Source organism: Oncorhynchus mykiss, chromosome 21 (assembly GCF_057628025.1).
Source record: "Oncorhynchus mykiss isolate SJ-2025 chromosome 21, ASM5762802v1, whole genome shotgun sequence".
NCBI classification, from domain to species: domain Eukaryota; kingdom Metazoa; phylum Chordata; class Actinopteri; order Salmoniformes; family Salmonidae; genus Oncorhynchus; species Oncorhynchus mykiss.
In genome coordinates, this window is record NC_143042.1 from 10,954,009 (window position 1) to 10,977,392 (window position 23,384).

The 23,384-nt window shown below is 42.0% G+C and overlaps 2 protein-coding genes across 6 annotated transcripts in view; one reads left to right on the forward strand and one right to left on the reverse strand.

Moving 5' to 3' along the window:
- The window catches only part of LOC110499954 (anoctamin-4), a 48,038-nt gene that overhangs the window by 19,029 nt on the left and 5,625 nt on the right, over positions 1-23,384 (forward strand). For 4 of the 5 annotated variants that reach the window (XM_090213717.1, XM_090213718.1, XM_090213719.1 and 1 more), the window contains 20 exons: positions 4,310-4,504; positions 5,278-5,414; positions 5,739-5,891; positions 6,736-6,836; positions 7,276-7,320; positions 7,425-7,556; positions 7,948-8,054; positions 8,395-8,450; positions 8,929-9,050; positions 9,292-9,426; positions 9,729-9,825; positions 10,408-10,468; positions 17,322-17,404; positions 20,139-20,279; positions 20,559-20,723; positions 21,867-21,903; positions 22,109-22,220; positions 22,315-22,372; positions 22,890-22,987; positions 23,086-23,228. In XM_090213717.1, coding sequence (XP_090069843.1) covers positions 4,310-4,504; positions 5,278-5,414; positions 5,739-5,891; positions 6,736-6,836; positions 7,276-7,320; positions 7,425-7,556; positions 7,948-8,054; positions 8,395-8,450; positions 8,929-9,050; positions 9,292-9,426; positions 9,729-9,825; positions 10,408-10,468; positions 17,322-17,404; positions 20,139-20,279; positions 20,559-20,723; positions 21,867-21,903; positions 22,109-22,220; positions 22,315-22,372; positions 22,890-22,987; positions 23,086-23,228 — 2,178 coding nt within the window. Of the gene's footprint in view, positions 1-4,309; positions 4,505-5,277; positions 5,415-5,738; positions 5,892-6,735; positions 6,837-7,275; positions 7,321-7,424; positions 7,557-7,947; positions 8,055-8,394; positions 8,451-8,928; positions 9,051-9,291; positions 9,427-9,728; positions 9,826-10,407; positions 10,469-17,321; positions 17,405-20,080; positions 20,280-20,558; positions 20,724-21,866; positions 21,904-22,108; positions 22,221-22,314; positions 22,373-22,889; positions 22,988-23,085; positions 23,229-23,384 lie in introns of those variants that run through there. The other variant, XR_016490162.1, reaches the window with a different exon arrangement.
- On the reverse strand, positions 10,038-16,847 carry LOC149972982 (uncharacterized). The gene is made up of 4 exons (XM_090213721.1): positions 16,519-16,847; positions 13,875-13,995; positions 11,046-11,198; positions 10,038-10,821 (listed from the first exon to the last, which is right to left on the reverse strand). The coding sequence occupies exons 2-4, from the start codon at positions 13,960-13,962 to the stop codon at positions 10,637-10,639; spliced, it is 426 nt and encodes a 141-aa protein (XP_090069847.1). The 5' UTR covers positions 13,963-13,995; positions 16,519-16,847; the 3' UTR covers positions 10,038-10,636.

The window sequence follows — 23,384 nt, forward strand, 5'->3', positions numbered from 1 at the left end:
TTTTATCTGTGGCCAATGATCTTGAGACTTGTAATATAACTCTATGGCAGGACCCAAAGGACTGAAATTTTGGATGTCTACTCTTACTAAGGACTTAAACTTGGCGATGACATAGTGTCCCAATGAGTGACAGAACACTGAGCCAATCTCGGCGCAATGCTCCTATTTTCTGCTGGCTCGCCCCACCACCACAGAAAGCACTGAGCTGGGCTGAAACACCTCCATTTTGGAGCTGTCTCACGCAATAAAACCAAAAATATACCATGTTTGTCGCCACTGTAGCTAAATGGTGCAGCTTTACTCACAGATTAGCAAATAAAGTCACCTAAGAATCACTGTAGTCCCATGTTACATTTCCTGAGTGTAATTTCATTACATCCACTGAATGTAACTTTGTTTTGCTGTCTGCTAACTTCATTGCATCTTGGTAATGGCCCCCATTCCTGGAGGAATAGAGCCTATTTTTCCCTCCATGTGGTAGACTCAATCACTAACTTAATAACCTGTCAAGTAAGACTGCTTACTGTTCATGTGCAGAGGCCATGAGCCACTGTTGGTGCTATCTGGGATCCTTGGAACTTCCCTGCCCTTACTCTAACCAGTAACCGTTTTAAATTTCAACTTCAATGGGGTGTCGTCAGAGTTGGGAAATCCCAAGGATCCCATTTAGACTTTTCCCATGAGCCAGTCTATTTGTCCTGCAATTAGCTGGTGATGTGATGCAGCACACCTGAATGTAATGTACTTCTCATTATCAATCAGAGGTTTCTGATAATACACTTTCTGATAATACACTGAATAGTACTATGTGTTTGTGACTGTACAATGGTTTTGTGTGAGGAAACTACTTAAACCAACTAGCTTAGCCTGAACATCCTCCTGAGATAGCTAGCATAGCAACATGTTAGCAATGGCTTGGCCTCCACGCTTATGGCATGGATTACCACATGACAATTGCCATTTTGTGTGTGTACCTTGGGTCAGGATTTTGGCCGATATGCTCATTTACTCTGCACTGTGACTGTCTGACTCGGTGTAAATCAGTTTGTGTGTGTGAGTCTCAGTTGGTAGAGCTTGGTGCTTGCAACACCAGGGTTGTGGGTTTGATTCCCATGGGGGACCAGTATGGGAAAATGTATACACTCACTACTGTTGATCTGGATAAGAACATCTACTAAATGGCTATAATGCGTGTGTGCTGCAACCTAGTGGTCACTCAGAGGCAACAGAGCCACTGTTAATTATTGATTGGCTTTATGTTTCTCTATGGACACCTAGGCTTCTATGCTGATATCATATCTTATCATCCAACCTAGATCAACCTAATGGTCTATTAATGGGCCAATCATCTTGTTCAATATTTATAATTTTCCAGGGTCTAATCTACTGACTAGTTAATATAAATCATGTAAAGTATATCTTAAAGGTAAAGTGTTTTTCTCAATGTTGTGAATTGTGCTTAATCTTGAATTTAGAGGGTACTGTGGTAGTTGTGGTAACAGCACGATACAGACCTTGTGTTTGGAAGTAGCAGGTCATTTGGATTTTGATGGGCACAGATGGAATTTTAAAGTGTGCAAATGATATGCTTTGATGTGTCAATTCAGACCGGCAGAGCTGCGTTAGACAACTCTTTCAAATATTAATGTTATTATGGATGGAATCATTCGATTTCTATAGTGCCCTGGCTTTTATCACTCACATCTCCTCTGGGGCTGCAGTAACCTCTACTCGCGCTATAAAATACCCCCTAGCAGCTGATGGCTGAGTGAAACGTTTATTACAACTGAAGTCACGGAGGGAACCCGACCATCGATTTCATCCAGGAAGAAAGAGTTCGTGGTGGTTTTATTACCTGCTGTTATTTCAATACCTCAGCCACTGCGGGAAGGGAGCGTTCTCCCTCCCACTCCTTCTCTGTATGTCTGGGGCTCAGCAGAAATATTTTGCTGAGTCGCGGAGCTGTCACAAAGGGAAATTCAGCATTCAGACCAGCGACGACCTTCCCCAGAGCCTCGTCAGATGGACGAGTGGGTCACAGACCTCTTCAGAGGGGTTGTTGTTAGCCTACTCACTAGGCCATGTTAGATAATGGCTCCTCTCAGCGGGTGCACAGGATCACTTCAGGGCACGCAATTTATTTCTCTGATCAATTGCATTAGTGTCAACAATGTGCAAACAATATAGCTCAGTGTTTGTATTATTTATTTTATACAGGCTTTTTTGCTCATCTTCATTAAAGGGTGTCAATTATTTCAGGCCCGACTGTATAGAGATAGATATATCTATACATCTTCTTTGGGGCCACTGTAAAGTTTACTAATGATTTGCATGTCTGTATAATAGTGATGGGGGTGTATTATTTTGGGACAATATTATATATTATATATATTTGACACAAAGTATTTTATTTTTTATTTTTTGCTACTATTGGTAGCGTTAGCTAGCGCTATCGGCTGTGGGCCTACCTGCGCCAAAACGCTGGTATTTACCTCCTATATCTTGTTCTCCATCTTCTTTTTAAATATTAAGCCAACATGGTTTCAGCACTTTTATTTCCCTGACTGATCAACACTCATTTTCTCATGGCTCTCCATCGTCCCGCTGCAGCAGACATATGGTGAGCAATATGTTTGAAACATCAAATCACAATAATATCACAGTATCGAATCACAATAATATCACAGTATCGAATCACAATAATATCACAGTATCGAATCACAATAATATCACAGTATCGAATCACAATAATATCACAGTATCGAATCACAATAATATCACAGTATCGAATCACAATAATATCACAGTATCGAATCACAATAATATCACAGTATCGAATCACAATAATATCACAGTATCGAATCACAATAATATCACAGTATCGAATCACAATAATATCACAGTATCGAATCACAATAATATCATATCACAGTATCGAATCACAATAATATCACAGTATCAAATCACAATAATATCATATCACAGTATCGAATCACAATAATATCACAGTATCGAATCACAATAATATCATATCACAGTATCGAATCACAATAATATCACAGCATCGAATCACAATAATATCATATCACAGTATCGAATCACAATAATATCACAGTATCGAATCACAATAATATCATATCACAGTATCGAATCACAATAATATCACAGTATCGAATCACAATATCACAGTATCGAATCACAATAATATCATATCACAGTATCGAATCACAATAATATCACAGTATCGAATCACAATAATATCATATCACAGTATCGAATCACAATAATATCACAGTATCGAATCACAATATCACAGTATCGAATCACAATAATATCATATCACAGTATCGAATCACAATAATATCACAGTATCGAATCACAATATCACAGTATCGAATCACAATAATATCATATCACAGTATCGAATCACAATAATATCACAGTATCGAATCGCAATACAATCACAGTATCGCATCGCAACAAAATCACAGTATTGCATCGCAATACATATAGAATCACAATGCATATAGAATCACCATACATATACAATCACACTGCATATAGAATCACACTGCATATAGAATCACACTGCATATAGAATCACCATACATATAGAATCACAATGCATATAGAATCACCATACATATAGAATCACACTGCATAAAGAATCACCATACATATCGAATCACACTGCATATAGAATCACCATACATGTAGAATCACAATGCATAAAGAATCACCATCCATATAGAATCACACTGCATATAGAATCACCATACATATAGAATCACACTGCATATAGAATCACACTGCTTATAGAATCACCATACATATAGAATCACCATACATATCGAATCGTGAGATTTGCCATACATTATCATATCGGCACCTAAGTATGGAGATGATAATATTGTGAACTCCCTGGCATTTCCCAGCCCTACTACATAGGGCTCTGAATTCACCTATCTCCCATTTCCTAACCAACAGAAGATGTCTCCTGAAGGTTTGATAAGGTCTCAAAAGTTACAATGTAAATGTTCCAGCTCCCTTACGGTTAGATTATTTTATTTGTATTTTTATTTTATTGAACCTTTTATTTAACTGTGGGTTTTATTTTACTTTATTTACTGAGCTTTGATAATACCCCTCACCCTCTCTTCTGTCATCTGTTTTCCACTAAATGTGGGGCCTCAGTCTTTACTGATGGTTGATTATATGATGAACTCTCTCCCTCTCATCTCTCTCTATTTTTCTCTCTTTCGCTCTCTCTCTCTCTCTCTCTCTCTCTCTCTCTGTTTCTCAACTCCAGGTGTGAGTTTCTCTCTACATGGGGCTGAGCTCCAATGGCAGAGCCCCCACAGACGCAGAGTTCTGCGGGCCCCGGCCCCTGGGGTTGAGGCTGCGGATTTCTCCTTCCCCCCCAACAGGTCGCCAGTCAGAATGGAGGAGTCCTTGGCTGGGGCTCCTGATTCCCCCAGCACACAGGACAACGTGCCACCCCCCGGTAAGCCATTTGGCACCTCCTTCAAGGGGTACCTCAACCAAATAACATTACCATAATGTAACTGTTGTGCAGCATCTTTTTTTATTTATTTATTTATTTATTTTTTCTCACCAATTGTTAATAGTTACTATCTTGTCTCATCGCTACAACTCCCATATGGGCTCGGGAGAGATGAAGTTCGAAAGCCATGCGTCCCCCGAAACACAACCCAACCAAGCCGCATTGCTTCTTAACACAGCGCGCCTCCAACCCTGAAGCCAGCCGTACCAATGTGTTGGAGGAAACACAGTGCACCTGGCTACCTTGGTTAGAGCGCACTGCGCCCGGCCCGCCACAGGAGTCGCTGGTGCGCGATGAGACAAGGATATCCCTGCCGGCCAAACCCTCCCTAACCCGGATGACACTAGGCCAATTGTGCGTCGCCCCATGGACCTCCCGGTCGCGGCCGGGCTGCGACAGAGTCTGGGCGCGACCCCAGAGTCTCTGGTGGCACAGCTAGCGCTGCGATGCAGTGCCCTAGACCACTGTGCCACCCGGGAGGCCCCAGCATATTTTTAAAGAGCAAATTTTATGAGACAAAAAACACTTTTGTGAAGTTGAAATCTGAGTGGTAGTCATGCACTTCATTTTTAAAAACATTTTTTAAAGATTTTTGTCTGTTAATTTTTTTGTTAGATTAAGTAAATTAGGAAGTAATCTAGGTGTCTACAGAATCAGAAACATATTGAGGGTTTGACGAATTACGCTGAGTTTTCTGCTGATGTTCTGTCCAGTTTTGAAGGATGTGAAGTTGTTAATGGAGAGTTTGGAGGGACTGAGCACTCCGTCCAAAGATGGCGACTCGACCCTGCTCGACCCCGGGACCAGTAGCATCCTGGACGACAACACCAGGACTGACCCGGCACCAGAGGTGAGAGGTCAATTACAGGTGTGTCCGTAAAGCACGTATGGTCGATGTGGGTTGAAGCTGGCTGCTGTCAGTGTTATTCTTATCCTCCTTGGGGGAACTGTAAAGACGTTTAGTCTTCTTAGGGTGAGCTCATTGGTTTCTTACTACGGTAGTGTGATATATAACCCTTGGAAGGGCATATTTAGATCTTGTGCTTATGAACAAAGCACTTTAGCTCAACCGCCTCTGTAAATGTTAAGCAGTGCTAATGGTAAAATATATTAAAGTCACTTTGGGTCAAACAACCTTATAGTGGTTACTCCCTCCCTCTGTTTCTCTCCCCAGGTAGGGAGAAGTAGGTCCAGTGGCTTGTGCTTCAGCGATGGCAAGTGCCACATCGACTACATCCTGGTTTACAGGAAGTCCGGTCCGCAGTCGGAGAAGAGGGAAATATTTGAGCGCAACATCCGGGCCGAGGGCTTGCAGATGGAGAAGGAGGCGAGTACTACGTAGTATTACAGTAACATACTATTACAGTAACAGTATATTATAGTATGACAGTATTACAATAGTCACTGAAGCTCTGCCTGTCACTCATAAACCAATACAAATGTGCTGATGGCAAGTTTCATCCTCAATCCTGTTTAGAAGGAGCAGGGAAGCAATTGTGCTGAGAGTGTGTGTGTGTGTGCGTGCGCTTTTGCATGTGTGTGAGTGGCTGATGCCTAGTGCGCTGACGCAGTAACATCAAGGTCATCACGTGGAGCATTCAAAGAGACTATGCTTCTTCTCTCTTTTAACAGCATCATTTGCTGTCAGACTGCTTAGGATGACAACAAGATGCAAGGCAGAATTCTGCTTGAAATTATCAGAGAATGCAGTACTGACTATATAACTGTGCTACTGGGATTTTGAAGAAATCAAACTCACATAGTTTGGTATCTTTTAAAGATCCTAGTAAAAACTATTCCACAGCCATGACAGTGAAGGCCTGTGAACTGTTCTGAGATCAGTCACAGGAAATTGATGTCACAGGAAATGATGAGAGAGAAAAGAAAATCAATATTTCAACTGTCCCTTTCCTCTTTACGTCCAGGTATGAAGTCCATAAACTTCTACTCTTGAAGATTAGTCCAAATGAGGACTAAAAGAGATCCAAATAAAGTCAAATCTACTGAAGCTCGATACATGTGTGGCAACATGATTTAGAATAGAAACATTTTCATTTAAAACATTAGATTTTATATTATTCACATTTTTTTCACGTGCTAAGAAACTGTTCTAAGAAATATTATCAACAGGACGTAATACTTCTAATGCTGGGTCTTTTCCCCTCAAACAGTTGTCTGTGTGCAACAGTGATGTGATCTTCCTGAAGGTGCATGCTCCCTGGGAGGTGCTGTGTCGCTACGCAGAGCTTATGAACATTCGGATGCCGTTCAGGTGGGGAGACGAACACACAGCCTCTGTAGTTCCGGACACTCACACACATAAATCACATCGACAGACACTGCCTGTCTCTCTCTCTCCCACTCTCGCTCTGTCTCGCTCTCTCACTCTCTCTCTCTCTCACTGACTCTCTCTGTCTCGCTCTCTCACTCTCTCTCACTGACTCTCTCTGTCTCGCTCTCTCTCGCTCTCTCTCGCTCTCATACTATGAATCTACAATGATTTGCAATGCACTTTTATTTTCTGTATTTCTTCATGTTTGTTAGATAGAATCTGACCCCTCTAGAGCACTCTCACCATTCTAACACATGTGAGCACCGGTACATGTGTTCCAGAGGCTTAAGTGACCTAGACTGCTAGACCGCCCCAGGCCACTGCAATGCATTAATGCACTGAGATTTTTAATAGTTGATAATGTTGTGGGAGTTTTCAGGAGGAAAATCTACTACATGCATCGACGGTACAAGTTCATGAGTAGGTGAGTGCGAATTGATTTATTGATTTGAATTTTGGGGCACAACCCTAATGTTAATGGTCTCTGGCTGTGTGTGATGTGGTTTGGGGTTTTCTGTCACCATCCAGGATGGAGAAGAGAATCAACAGATTTCGAGGATGGCTGCCTCGCAAACCCATGAAGTTTGACAACAACACCCTCCCTGACCTGGAGGAGAACGAGAGCTTTACCGCTCCCTTCAGTCGCTCCAGAATACATCAGTGAGTGTGTGTGTGTGTGTGTGTGTGTGTGTGAGTGTGAGTGTGAGTGTGTGTGTGTCCACCACCAGTCTGGTATATGTTTTTTCCTTACTAACTTAAAGGTGAAAATGAATCGATGTCTTCCATCTTTAAATGACAATTCTTAGTTTTGGGTACCACATTCTTGCGATGTAAAGAAATGAACAAAATTTCCTTGTGGGTGTGGTCCAATTTTAGGGGCCTTTTTGGGGGGGCTCACAAGCGCCCGTCGAGGCAAAATGATATAGAATGCACTGAGATGACATCAGGCCAAAATGGTGTGCTTTTCAAAAGCTCAATCAATCCAACGGACTGGAACGGTCTAGAAGAAATATGATCTAGGATCCTTTTCTGTATCTATATTATGTTACAGTTTCACCATTCACAACAAAGACACGTTCTTCAACAACGCCACCAGGAGTCGCATCGTCCATCATATCTTGCAACGGGTCAAATATGAGGAGGGCAAAGACAAAATGGGTGAGATTGTCATCGTCGTCTAACAGTTACAAATGGCCTGTGGATAATACATTTACACTGTAATCATTTAGCAGACGCTCTTATCCAGGGTGATTTACAGGAGAAATTAGGGTTAAGTGCCTTGCTCAAGGGTACATTGACAGATTTTTCACCTAGTCGGCTCAGAGATTCGAATCAGCGACCTTTCAGTTACTGGCCCTACGCTCCTAACCGGTAGGCTACCTGGCACCTCTCCAAGTAGTACAAGTCCACTGCTAGATGTGTTCCACGTTTGAGATACAGCATGTCTCTGGTGTGTAGAGTTATTGACGGTGTCTTCATGTTCTTGTTCATGCTCCAGGGCTGAATCGTCTTTTGAGCAATAGTTCATACGAAGCAGCTTTTCCCCTTCATGAGGTAATGCACTGACACTTCACACATTGGCTTGGAAGAGAAATATCACGTGTAGGGTCTTCATTTGAGTCAGTTCACTACAGCAGGAAAATAATCCTGCAGCAACGGGAAATGTGAATTATTATTTGATTTATTTAATGGACATTTTTGTAAGGGTTGATACATTTTTCATTGGGACAAATCAAGTCTGATATTTCAAAGTGGAAATTACCAACTTTAGAAGCATTTTTAAAACTCAAATACACTACAAGTTTGCATTTCCTGTCAGCAACAAAAAAAGTGATCAAATTAAGATCCCACATCTGTAGTTATGATGGTACATTACTTGTGTGTGTGTGTGTGTGTGTGTGTGTGTGTGTGTGTGTGTGTGTGTGTGTGTGTGTGTGTGTGTGTGTGTGTGTGTGTGTGTGTGTGTGTGTGTGTGTGTGTGTGTGTGTGTGTGTGTGTGTGTGTGTGTGTGTGTGTGTGTGTGTGTTAACAGGGGAGCTACAGAAGTAAGAACTCCATCCGGACGCATGGGGCAGAGAACCACAGACACTTGCTGTATGAATGCTGGGCCTGGTGGGGTGTGTGGTACAAGTACCAGCCACTGGACCTCATAAGGTACAACACTGTGTTAACACTCCTGCTCTAGAAGGACATCACGGGTCTAATACAATGTATTATCTGCACCTTGCAGGTTGTCCCTAGATCCTGCAAGCAATACAACTTCACCAGCCACATGTATTAAAGCCACATGAATGAATCAATGGAGTGAATTTACTAGATCATTAAAAACGTTTGAAGCCACATCATTGCAGTGGTGGTACATAATGGCATGTTTGTCTCCTGGCGGTGTTGTCAGGCGGTACTTCGGGGAGAAAATTGGTCTCTATTTTGCCTGGCTGGGTTGGTACACTGGAATGCTGTTCCCTGCGGCGCTGGTTGGGCTCATGGTCTTCCTCTACGGCTGGTTCACCCTAGACCACTGCCAGGTCAGGTAATGTGAGCTCACCTAATACTCATTGGTCTTCTTTAATTAGGTTTTTACCTCATTGTTTTACCTTAGTGAAGGATAAAAATATGTATAAAATACTATGTTTGGTCTTGTGTTCTTCAACTAGAAAAAATACCAAACAGTGCATGCTTTACACTGGTGTAAATTTGGCCTTAGTCTGATAGAAGTCTATTACCAATGCTATCAATGTCTTAGTCGTGTGGCAACACTGACACAGGCTAATAAATGCACTAAGAATTGATGAGTGTATGGAACCAGGCTAAAGGTTGTCTGTGATTCTCCAGTAAAGAAATCTGCCAGGCCACTGACATCATCATGTGCCCCATATGTGACGAGTACTGCCCCTACCTGAGACTCTCAGACAGCTGCATCTATGCCAAGGTGACTTCCGTACTACCATGTTAAACGTTTGCCCCAGACTGAGCACTGCTGACAAACATCTGGGCAGTTGTGGCTAATTCCGATCCTGGAGAGCCACTGGGTGATTCAAATGATTAACTAACGATGGTCATGAATTTAGACCACAATTATTTTGTGTTAGAGCTGGGTTGAAACAAAAGCCTGCGTACACTGCAGCACTCCAGGAACAGTGATTTTTGTCATATACTTTTTAAAACAATATTGCATTTTTTGACAAACATTTACTCCAGAGCTATGCCACAGTAACATAAGTATAACACATTTAGCAAGGTAACCTTTTTACTTCACATTTTTGTCATTTAGCAGACACTCTTATCCAGAGCAACTTGTAGTAGTGAATTAATACATTTTCATACTGGTCCCTCATGGGAATCGAACCCACAACCCTGGCGTTTCAAGCGTCTCGCTCTACCAACTGAGTTTACACGGGACTTTGTGATCTTTCTATACAAATGTGACTACTTTGTGTTTGCACTGAATTCATGTTTTCAGAAATCATTTCTCTAAGCAATTGCTGTGTTGTGATGTGTTTCTTGGCTTTAGGTCACCCATCTTTTTGACAACGGAGCAACAGTTTTCTTTGCTGTATTCATGGCTGTGTGGGGTGAGTTTTTATCATTTATTATAAATATGATAGGTTCAATTTAAAACATCTAATTTTATTGAAAAATAAAGTTTAAGAACTAACTTACTCAACCGTTTTATGGATCAGCATTCCATGCTCACTATATTTAAGTGTCAGTATTTACAGTGAAGTGTTACAGGGTCCTCCTCAGCATTGCACAAGATCCCAGGCAAAAGGTGTATAGGGAGAGTTAGTGCAGGGCCCGGCCTCCTCATCGTCATAGCAGCAGGGTCTAGGCAGGGAGGATTCAGCCACTTCTACGTCATAACGACAGTAAGCCGGTGGTTTCAGACTCTTCAAGTCCTCTGGAAGTTGAATGATGGAGGAAGGGACTGAAACATATGGAATACAGGTGTTATTAACATTGCCTCCTGTTTAGTCGATTGAAAGGTTGCATTTCAACCTGCTTAACTTTTGATTTCAGAATATAGTGGGATCGAAAGTGTTCAGTGGATTTGATAAAACCAAAACAAACGTTTTTGTCAAACTACATACTTGCCTTGGTCAGTTCATTGATCACTGCACTGTCAAGGCAACATCCCTGGAATAGACCTACCTGTTGTGAGGAGCTTCCCCGTAGACGGCAGGTTTTTAAGAGCCTGCTTTAGCCTTGTGTCAAAACTCCAGCACTTCAGCAGGCAGAACACAGCTAGGTAGAACTGCAGGCCAAAGGCCAACAGAAGCGCCAGCCAAATGAAGACCTGGGCGGCTGTGTGAGAAGACAGGTGGGGAAAAAGAGTTAGGGAGAGAAAGAGTGAGTGAGATAAAGGAAGAGAGCAAAGCTGGTAGACTGACATGGAGGAAGGGATGATCAAATGTCTACAGTTTATCCAAAATGTCCCTGGGGAAATGGACCCAGATTAGACCAAGCACCTCTGGACAAGCGCTCCTAATGGCCAGGGCCAAGCCCTTTGCAACGTATAGCAAAGTAACCATACAGAAGTTGTAGACTGTAACCAGTGTGGTGGAAAAAGGCAGTCCGATCTCAATATAAAAAGCTTTATTACGAGCATGCATGCAAGGGAAAACCAATTTGACTCGCTATTTGTTCTCCACAGACATTTTATACAGACCAAGGATGGGCGGGGTGTTTCACATGCCCTTCAAATGAGTCTGGTACTTCTGCTTATCACCACAGATAGTAGACTCTGAGAAAGACCAATCATATCAAGGACATGTCCAGGTCATGTCAAATTAAAAATCGAATTTCCTCTTCCACACCAGTCCTCTTCCATCTGTTTTCCAGAAACGTACACAATTGAACAATAGGCATGAACAATGGCTTTAATACACTGTAGATACCTGACTGTAAGCTGCCCAAACACTAATCCATATTACCAGTCCTCTATTTTCCAGATAGTTCAAATGAGAAATACAAGTTGTGTGATGTATCTTCGATTCTTCTCAGGTGACTTCCAAAGCTGAGGTGGTGAGTGCGCTGCCAGACTGTGCTCATATTAAAATAGCTGTAACTCTTAGTTTTTCAATTATTGATTGCACTGCAAATTCAGACATTGTCTTCAGGGCTAATGGAAACCACTCTTATAAATTTCCTTGTCATTCATCTTTTATGGTGAGCAATTTATGGTATAGAGGGATTTAACTTCCACATACATTGGATCAGGTATTCATTACACACTCTACATATAATACTATACTGTAAGTCAGCAATTTAAATTCAGTTTATCCAAGAATAATTAATTGACCAACACAAACAATGGAGCAATGCTCCAAGGTGCATTCTAGGCCATTTTCACATGCAATATATAGCACTTGATTTACAGTTGAAGTAGGAAGTTTACATTACACTTAAGTTGGAGTCATTAAAACTCATTTTTCAACCACTCCACAAATTTCTTGTTAACAAACTAGTTTTGGCAAGTGGATTAGGACATCTACTTTGTGCATGACACAAGTCATTTTTTCCAACAATTGTTTACAGACAGATTATTCACTTATAATTCAATGTATCACAATTCCAGTGGGTCAGAAGTTTACATACACTAAGTTGACTGTGCCTTTAAACAGCTTGGAAAATTCCAGAACATGATGTCTTGGCTTTAGAAGCTTCTGATAGGCTACTTGACATCATTTGAGTCAATCGTAGGTGTACTTGTGGATGTATTTCAAGGCATACCTTCAAACTCAGTGCCAAAAGAAATCAGCCAAGACCTCAGAAAAAAATTGTAGACTTCCACAAGTCTGGTTCATCCTTGGGAGCAATTTCCAAACGCCTGAAGTTACTACGTTCATCTGTACAAACAATTAGTATGCAAGTGTAAACACCATGGGACCACGCAGGCTCCATACCGCTCAGGAAGGAGACGCGTTCTGTCTCCTAGAGATGAACGTACTTTGGTGCGAAAAGTGCAAATCAATCACAGGACAACAGCAAAGGACCTTGTGAAGATGCTGGACGACACATTTACAAAAGTATCTATATCCACAGTAAAATGAGTCCTATATCAACATAACCCAAAAGGCCGCTCAGCAAGGAAGAAGCCACTGCTCCAAAACCGCCATAAAAAAGCCAGACTATGGTTTGCAACTGCACGTGAGGACAAAGATCGTACTTTTGGAGAAATGCCCTCTGGTCTGATGAAACAAAAATAGACCTGTTTGGCCATAATGACCATCGTTATGTTTGGAGGAAAATGGGGTAGGCTTGCAAGCCGAAGAACACCATCCCAACCGTGAAGCACGGGGGTGGAAGCATCATGTTGTGGGGGTGCTTTGCTGCAGGAGTGACTGGTGCACTTCACAAAATAGATGACATCATGAAGAAGGGAAATCATGTGGATATTGAAGCAAGATCTCAAGACATCAGTCAGGAAGTTTACGCTTGGTCGCAAATGGGTCTTCCAAATGGACAATGACCCCAAGCATACTTCCAAAGTTGTGGAGAAATTGCTTAAGGACAACAAAGTCAAGGTATTGGAGTGGCAATCACAAAGCCCTGACCTCAATCCTAAAGAACATTTGTGTGAAGAACAGAAAAAGCGTGTGTGAGCAAGGAGGCCTACAAACCTGACTCAGTTACACCAGCTCTGTCAGGAGGAATGGGCCAAAATTCACCCAACTTATTGTGTGAAGCTTGTGGAAGGCTACCTAAAACGTTTGACTCAAGTTAGCAATTTAAAGGCAATGCTACTAATTGATTGTATGTAAACTTCTGACCCACTGGGAATGTGATGAAAACTGAAATAAATCACTCTACTATTATTCTGACATTTCACATTGTTAAAATAAAGTGGTGATCATAACTGACCTAAAACGGGGAATTTGTTTTAGGATTAAATGTCAGGAATTGTGAAAAACTGAGTTTAAATGTATTTGGCTAAGGTGTATGTCAACTTCCGACTTCAGCTGTATGCGATTCACTCACCCGCCGTTGGCGTGGGTTCTGGCTGCCAGACCCAGACGTCTGACTGGGAAAGGTCCAGAGAGAAGCTGTCATTCTGGGGACGGCCCATCGCTCTACTCCTTTACACCGGACCAGGACCAATCTAGACAAGACGGAGACATTAGCATGTAGCGTCAACCACATATTGCTTTAGATAACAACAACTTGGACTTGACAGAGGCTGTCATAATTCTTCATAAGAGCTTGTGACAGTAGGGTTTGCATGTTTCTTCAATGCACGTTATGGTTACTGATTGCATACTTCATGAGTCAAGATTTTTGTCATACTGTTCACTGTTTGAATGGTCACGTGTTGATCAGTGGTCGTTGTTTGTGATGGCTTTACTAACATGGAACCCAAACCGGCTGCGCACGTGCGATATCGTGCATACAATTATTTTGTCCTCCCACACCAAACGCGATCACGACACGCAGGTTAAAATATCAAAACAAACTCTGAACCAATGACATTAATTTGGGGACAGGTCGAAAAGCATTAAACATGTATGGCAATTTAGCTAGTTAGCTTGCATTTGCTAGCTAACGTTAATTAGCTAGCTGAATCGTTTCTACTCATCTCTCCTCCTTCCAGGCCTTTTCATCTTTGAACTTATATGGTGATTGGCATCTAACTTAATTTTACCACAATGACCGGCAAAACATTTCATCTTTCAATCACCCACATGGGTATAACCAATGAGGAGTGGCACGTGGGTACCTGCTTCTATAAACCAATGAGGAGATGAGAGAGGCAGGACTTTCAGCGCGATCTGCGTCAGAAATAGGAATGATTTCTATTTTAGCCCTTGGCAACGCAGACGCTCGTTGGCGCGTGCGAGCAGTGTGGGTGCAATAATTGAATAACATGGATTTCTACATTTATTTTGCGACACTCGCGCATGCGACGTGTCCTGTCTGGTCAGCATGTTAGGCATCGTGTACTTAAAGCTTGAATCCAGCAGTGAAACTGTCACATCTGTTTGCGATATTACAACAACAAAGACGTTACTTAAAACAACAAACTGTTTTTCCCCCCTCGGACATCTTTGCATACATGAGAGAACAGCAGAGTATGTAAGATGCTGGATGCTTATTTCCTCAAAACAAGAACAGGTGGGGTGCCAGTGGTGCTGTTTCGCCAATTGCGGATTTCTTCCCTAATGTGTTAGCGAGATTCATGTGTAGGATAATGGGGTCAAATGTAGGTTAAATCTCCACCATTCATCATTCTCTTGAGTGCAATGTCTACTAAAAATATTTGATCTAACCCTGCCTTTAATTAATTAGTCACAAATTGGCGATTTCATCTCCTTGGTACAAAGTTACAGTACTTCAATGGTCAAATTGTCACGGCTGTTGAAAGGAGAGGCCCAAGGTGCAGCGTGGTAAGCGTACATTTTCTCTTTATTTGGAAAAAAGACGGCGAACAAAAACAACGATCACTACAAAAACAAACCATGAAGCTAAAGGCTATGTGCCCTAAACAAAGTAAACTTCCCACCAAGAAAGGAGAGAAAAAGGACTACCTAAGTATGGTTCCCAATCAGAGACAACGATAGACAGCTGTCCCTGATTGAGAACCATACCCGGCCAAAACATAGAAACACCAAATCATAGAAAACGAAACATAGAATGCCCACCCCAAATCACACCCTGACCAAACCAAATAGAGACATTAAAAAGCTCTCTACGGTCAGGGCGTGACACAAATATATTGCATGAACTCTGCTTCACTCAACTTCATGCAACAAAGTAGATCAGCTGAAAACGTGAAACAGTTACAGTAGGTAGCAAAAATGAATAAAGTACCTGAAAAATGTAAGTAATACATGTCGGCTACACTTCAATAGCACACTACTCTTTTGTAACAATCCCATAGCCTACTCACGTTTTTAGTCTTTTTGTTGTTTTTGTTGCTAAAGCAAATGATGGAAAATCTACAAGTGATAAACAACCTAACTGCATTCGGTGCTCTTTCAACTGGTAGATTGCAATCATTTACTGTAGTGCAATTACATTTACATTTTAGTCATTTATCTGACACAATATCCAGACACACTTATAATCATGTAGGTGCATACAAGTGGAACCAACCACAGGTATAAAAGTATGACAATAAAGCAAAACAGTTCAAAATACATTTGGGATTAATCAAGGCTAAATAACTGCATAGGCCCTCAGATACTTAATAAAGCATGGTTCCCCAACTGGCGGGCCGTGGGCCGAATTTGGCCCGCTGGTGCTTTTTTTTGGGCCGCCAAAGTTTTCTGAGCAAAAACATTTTCTTTTTTTTTGTAGTGAATTTTCATTGTTGGACATGAGACTGTAAAAAAGAAAACAGTTCATCAGCTTTAAGTTACTTTAATTCAAGAAATCTGTTCCCAAGTATTCTCACGCATAATAGAGAGACAGGACGTGATCATATACAAATGCAAGCAAGGTTTGAAATGATTGTTTTAGTCAAACATAATCTGTTTGGGCAGTCTTTTTGCAGTCTACAAATTATTTGTAGTTATGTTCTAACCTCCTAACCATCCGCTCAAGAAAAAACTGCTGAATCTAGTTGATGATCCCTGCAATACAGTATCGTTGGACTGCCTGCAAATAAGTATACAACTCAACCTACCTGGGTTTGTCTGGAGAGCAGGGGATCTTGCTGCAGGGCCTTGCTGTTGTCCAACACTGACTATTTCTTGGCATTCACCTACAGTAGAATACCCATTGAAATCACTTCATTAACATTCCTCTCAAGTGAGCTCCCCTGCTGCTGGCTCTGCAGAAACATGTGCTTTTCCACCAAAAGAGACCGCTAGTCACTGGCCGGCCTCGTGCAACTGTCTGGAACTACTAAAACATGTGCCTTTCCATTCAGAGCTACTAGTTTAACTGATCTTAGTCCAGCCTCTGCAAAGAGATATTGCTCTGATTGTCAAGTGACACACTGGTAAACAGGTTGGCAATGGGTAACCCATCCAAAGGACCTTGTTCAGGAGAACCTTTCCTCTCTCTCTTCAGTGCTTTAAAGGCAGCAATGGCTTGTTGGTGAAATGACCTATTGTGACCATCCTAAATAGCTAAACTAGTGAACGATTTTAGATAACTGAAGTAACAGTATGAATCCTGGCACTCAGCAACCGTGCTGCAAAATACTTGTGTTATTGTCTTATCTGAATGTGTAGAACTTCTAATCATTTTAAGTCATGCAAAACAACCTTCCTTCGACAAAGAAAGCGATGGTTGAATTTAAAGGGTTCCTGTTTTTAGCGGCATTGCAAGAGATGGTTGAATTTAAATGATTCTGTTTGTAATACATTGCCAACATTGTTTTATAGCTTGAACACAAGTGTACATATTTGTCCCACATTGAATATGACACATACTCACCTAGCCCTAACAACCCTCAAACACTAACCTAGTTGTGTATTTTAGCAACCGTGTTTCTCGAGTTCTGGAAGAGGCGGCGAGCGGTCCTTGCGTATGACTGGGACCTAATTGACTGGGAGGAAGAGGAGGTAAATATATATCTTCATTATGATCAGCATCATGAAATTAGAAATAATCTCCCAGGCATAACGTGTGTGTGTTTCTAGCAAGAAGAACTTTTCAGATTTTCTAGTGATTTTTTAAAAATACATTTCTTATAAGATTTTAACAATCATACCATGAAGGTCCTAGGGACGTTCCACTTTGCTAAAATATACAAAATATTACAAGAGGGAGCATTGCCTTGAGATTCCCACTCGGGTTATGAGTGGGGTATGAGGGTTATGAGGTATGAGTAGTGGGAACTGGGTTACTGAGATTTTCCACCCAAACCCAATCCCTTTTCTCTGGATAAATAACAGCAAGAAACCCGTAAATTATTTCTAGTCCTTCTCTCTGCTATCGCATACAGTGGGGCAAAAAAGTATTTAGTCAGTCACCAATTGTGCAAGTTCTCCCACTTAAAAAGATGAGAGAGGCCTGTAACTTTCATCATAGGTACACTTCAACTATGACAGACAAAATGAGAAAAAAAATCCAGAAAATCACATTGTAGGATTTTTAATTAATTTATTTGCAAATTATGGTGGAAAATAAGTATTTGGTCAATAACAAAAGTTTATCTCAATACTTTGTTATATACCCTTTGTTGGTAATGACAGAGGTCAAACGTTTTCTGTAAATCTTCACAAGGTTTTCACACACTGTTGCTGGTATTTTGGCCCATTCCTCCATGCAGATCTCCTCTAGAGCAGTGATGTTTTGGGGCTGTTGCTGGGCAACACAGACTTTCAACTCCCTCCAAAGATTTTCTATGGGGTTGAGATCTGGAGACTGACTAGGCCACTCCAGGACCTTGAAATGCTTCTTACGAAGCCACTCCTTCGTTGCCCGGGCGGTGTGTTTGGGATCATTGTCATGCTGAAAGACTCAGCCATGTTTCATCTTCAATGCCCTTGCTGATGGAAGGAGGTTTTCACTCAAAATCTCACGATACATGGCCCTATTCATTCTTTCCTTTACACGGATCAGTCGTCCTGGTCCCTTTGCAGAAAAACAGCCCCAAAAGCATGATGTTTCCACCCCCATGCTTCACAGTAGGTATGGTGTTCTTTGGATGCAACTCAGCCTTCTTTGTCCTCCAAACACGACGAGTTGAGTTTTACCAAAAAGTTATATTTTGGTTTCATCTGACCATATGACATTCTCCCAATCTTCTTCTGGATCATCCAAATGCTCTCTAGCAAACTTCAGACGGGCCTGGACATGTACTGGCTGAAGCAGGGGGACACGTCTGGCACTGCAGGATTTGAGTCCCTGGCGGCGTAGTGTGTTACTGATGGTAGGCTTTGTTACTTTGGTCCCAGCTCTCTGCAGGTCATTCACTAGGTCCCCCCGTGTGGTTCTGGGATTTTTGCTCACCGTTCTTGTGATCATTTTGACCCCACGGGGTGAGATCTTGCGTGGAGCCCCAGATCGAGGGAGATTATCAGTGGTCTTGTATGTCTTCCATTTCCTAATAATTGCTCCCACAGTTGATTTCTTCAAACCAAGCTGCTTACCTATTGCAGATTCAGTCTTCCCAGCCTGGTGCAGGTCTACAATTTTGTTTCTGGTGTCCTTTGACAGCTCTTTGGTCTTGGCCATAGTGGAGTTTGGAGTGTGACTGTTTGAGGTTGTGGATCAGTCTTTTATACTGATAACAAGTTCAAACAGGTGCCATTAATACAGGTAACGAGTGGAGGACAGAGGAGCCTCTTAAAGAAGAAATTACAGGTCTGTGAGAGACAGAAATCTTGCTTGTCTTTAGGTGACCAAATACTTATTTTTCACCATAATTTGCAAATAAATTCATTAAAAATCCTACAATGTGATTTTCTGGATTTATTCCCTCATTTTGTTTGTCATAGTTGAAGTGTACCTATGATGAAAATTACAGGCCTCTCATCTTTTTAAGTGGGAGAACTTGCACAATTGGTGGCTGACTAAATACTTTTTTGCCCCACTGTATCTCTGTGATCAATCATCAATGCTCACATTGAGGACAGACAGCCCACCTCAGTATGGAGCACAGAATTTTTACAATTATTTTTATGTTGAGGTACATTCATGTAATATATTTTTTTAAACACCCCCTTTGTAAAATTAGGGTTTTACATTTAATAAAAAATATATACATTCTGCCCACTTATTTTCCTTGGCATGTGTTTGCCAGTTTTGCACATATCTAAATATTACCAAAAGGCAGGGTTAAACGCTAATACACACGTCACACAACATTAGGGGAAATATTATGAAAGTTGTGTATATATAGGTGTAAGCCTACTAATTCTAGAAATGTAAAATAGGCCTTACTACATACATTTTTTTCAATCAAATTTACTTGCCTATAATTGTAACTTTGTGGGCTGCATGTCCTGCACCAGCATAACAGCTTCTCTCCCAGCTTCATGGTTTGAGCGATGTCCATATAAAACAGTGACACAGTCCACACTCCAAAAATGAAACACTTTGAATGACACTTCCAGTTTTGGTGGGAAGTACTGGGTTACCCGGGAGAAAAGTGGTTTTATTCTCGGGATGGAACATTTGTAAAATACCAGGAAAATATTCAACCTTGGTTATGACACTCTGCTGTGTTCTTGAAATACCCACAGTTATGCGTTCTACAGCTGTTTCAAGAAAGTGTCATGATAATTTTGCAGGCGTTTGCAGAACATTCTGGGAGCGTTTGTGGCTCAGCCAGCTTTCTGTGTGCTGCAGGAGGAAATCCGCCCCCAGTTTGAGGCCAAATATTCCAAAAAGGAGAGGATGAACCCCATATCTGGAAAGCCTGAGCCGTACCAGGCCTTTACAGACAAGTACAGCCGACTCATCGTCTCAGCTTCTGGAATCTTCTTTATGGTAAGTCCCTGGAGTAGGTATAGTGAATATTTCATAATAAATTCATTTGAGTAGGGACAGATTCATTAAAATGGTTTGCATGTTGCCTCGTGCTTGCCGCAAAACCAGTTTCCCACTGGGTTTTGTTTGAATTCATTCAAATCTTCAGTAAGTGGCCCATGCAGGAATCAAACCCACCACTGTGACGTGGCAAGCAAGCCAACACAAGCCAGTGAGCTATCAATCAGATTTGCCTTGTTGCTATTGGTGTGTCTGACCAGAATGTTTTATTGACCACAGATCCTGGTGGTGATCGCTGCCGTCTTCGGCATCGTGATTTACCGCGTGATCACAGTCAGCACTTTTGCTGCCTTCGGCTGGGCTCTCATCAGGAATAACTCTCAGGTGGCCACCACCGGCACAGCCGTGTGCATCAACTTCTGCATCATCATGCTCCTCAATGTGGTAAGGGCTTTGTTGAGAAATGCATTTAGGATTATGAGATTAAAAAAGTGGCATATATATATATATACACACACACTGAGTGTACACAACATTAGGAACACCTGCTCCACCCAAAGGAAGGACATTTGGCAAACCAGTGATTAAAAACTGATAATTGATGAAAGGGGACAAAGGAGGCTGACACAAGTTGTGCAGAGCAGCAGACGTGCTACAGTTAGTCAACTGACAGTCCAGTACAACATTGGTGCCCAAAAACATACAAAAGAATGCACAACTCGTCATACCTTGACACGAATGGGGTATGGCAGCCGACAACCTTACAGAGTTCCACTTCTTTCATTAAAAACAAGAAACTGCGTTTGCAATGGGCTAAGCAACGAAGACACTGGAGAATTGGAAAAACATTGCCTGGTCTGATGAATCCTGGTTCCTGCTTTTTCACATTGGTGTGTGTCAACATTGCAGCCTAGTGGTGATGGTGTGGGGTGTGTTTTCATGGCACACATTAGGCCCCTTGATAAAAGTGGAGCAACATTTGAATGCCAAAGGATATCTGAACATCATTACCAATCAGGTGCATCCCTTCATGGCAGCAGTGTATCTGTCTGCGAATAGATTTTTAACAGCAGGATAATGCCCCATGACACAAGGCTAGGATTGTCCAGAAATGGTTCCACGAACATGAATGAATTCAGCTTAATGCAGTGGCCTGCCCAGTCATCAGATCTCAATCCAATTGAGCATCTGTGGGATGAGATGGAACAAGCTATTTGGAGTAGAGATCCACCACCAGCAGTTCATGGGGGAATCATAGGAGTCAACATGGGCCAGCATCCCTGTGAAACGCTTTCGACGCCTTGTCCATGACCCGATGAATTGAGGCTGTTCTGAGGGCAAAGGGGGGTGCAACTCAATATTAGGAAGGTGTTCTTAATGTTGTACACTCAGTGTATATTGTCTATCAGCGGTGAAACCCTAACGCTTTTTGATTCAGTTAACTACAGTTGTGCTCAAAATGTTGATAAAAATGGATCCTAACGCCCTTCAATGTCATGACGTATCGCATTTTAGCTACAACCGCATGAGAGTCAAGAGAGTCATAGAAAACAAACCCTATTAACTGGTAACCTTGTTTCTTTTCAGTTGTATGAAAAAGTTGCCCTTCTGCTCACCAATTTAGGTAAGCTACAACTGTTCCTCCATCTGTCATCATGCTGTAACATGCCATCCTCAGAGGTAATTACAGTCAATATAATGCAGGGGCTGTCGTTTTATACACACCCTCTCTCCTTCTGTCGCCCTCTCTTTATTCTTCTTTCTCTCTTATTCTCTATTTTCTCCCTCTTTCTGTTTCTCTGTCTCTCCCTCTGGCTCTGTGTCCACAGAGCAGCCGAGGACTGAGTCCGAGTGGGAGAACAGCTTCACCCTGAAGATGTTCCTGTTTCAGTTTGTCAATCTCAACAGCTCTACCTTCTACATAGCTTTTTTCCTGGGCAGGTGAGGAAACATCTCTACTTCATGGTGTAAATCGTAATACTCGGCTATATTTCATAGAGATTAGTTAGTAAAATGATGTGACCACCTTTGTCAGGTTCACTGGTCGGCCAGGAGCCTATATCCGCCTCATTAACCGCTGGAAACTGGAAGAGGTGAGTGAACTTGTATGTTTTTCATTGGGCTTTTGAAATGTGTTCAACTTGGAAAATGTATAGTGGAAAGTACTCTCGTGGACAGATGCACATAACATAAATGGTAGTAGCATCTGTCGACAGACTGTGGGATGCCACTACGAATTAGGAACTTTGTTCCAGTACGTCGATTTTTCTTCGCTGATCGCATCACAATTTTGCAGTTGCTCGCATCTTTCGAATTTAGGAAGTGGAGGGGACATTTTGTCCCGTGGACTTGCCAGAAAGAGGGATGGAGACTTCACTAGTCTCTTTAGTATATTTCCTAACACGTCTCCGCCCAGAACTGAATTGAGTTCATGCCGCAAATACCCCCAAAATTTGTTCTGGGTGTCCCAGATTAAGTGTAAAGTAGCTTGGAACACTGTATTCTCACTCTAACCTCTGTGTTATGAACCAGAAAACTAGGGTTACTGGATAGTTAGTTGAAGAGTTATGATTGAATAAAGTGTCGGTGCTGTTTCCCCTTTCTGTGTAGTGCCATCCCAGTGGTTGTTTGATAGATCTCTGCATGCAGATGGGTATCATCATGGTGCTCAAGCAGACCTGGAACAACTTCATGGAGCTGGGCTACCCGTGAGTATGACCTGGCTTAGCCAATTAGACGCAACTAGCACCTATCGTGTCATCCCCACCAGTCACCCCCTGTGACTTTATAATGGCTTGTTTGTCAGGCTGATCCAGAACTGGTGGACGCGGCGAAGGCTGAGGCAGGAGCACGGCCCCAACGCCAAGGCCAGCTTCCCGCAGTGGGAGAGGGACTACAACCTGCAGCCCATGAATGCCTACGGACTGTTTGACGAATACCTGGAGATGAGTATGTGCCCTTTGACCCTGAGCCCACGTTTAAAGCAACTGTCCAATGAAAATCTCACCTTTAAAACTTAATATTCGGTAAACTCATACCCAAATAATGTTGTTGACTCATCCTATACTTGTATTTGTGGCCAAAGCATACATTGGAGAAAAACAC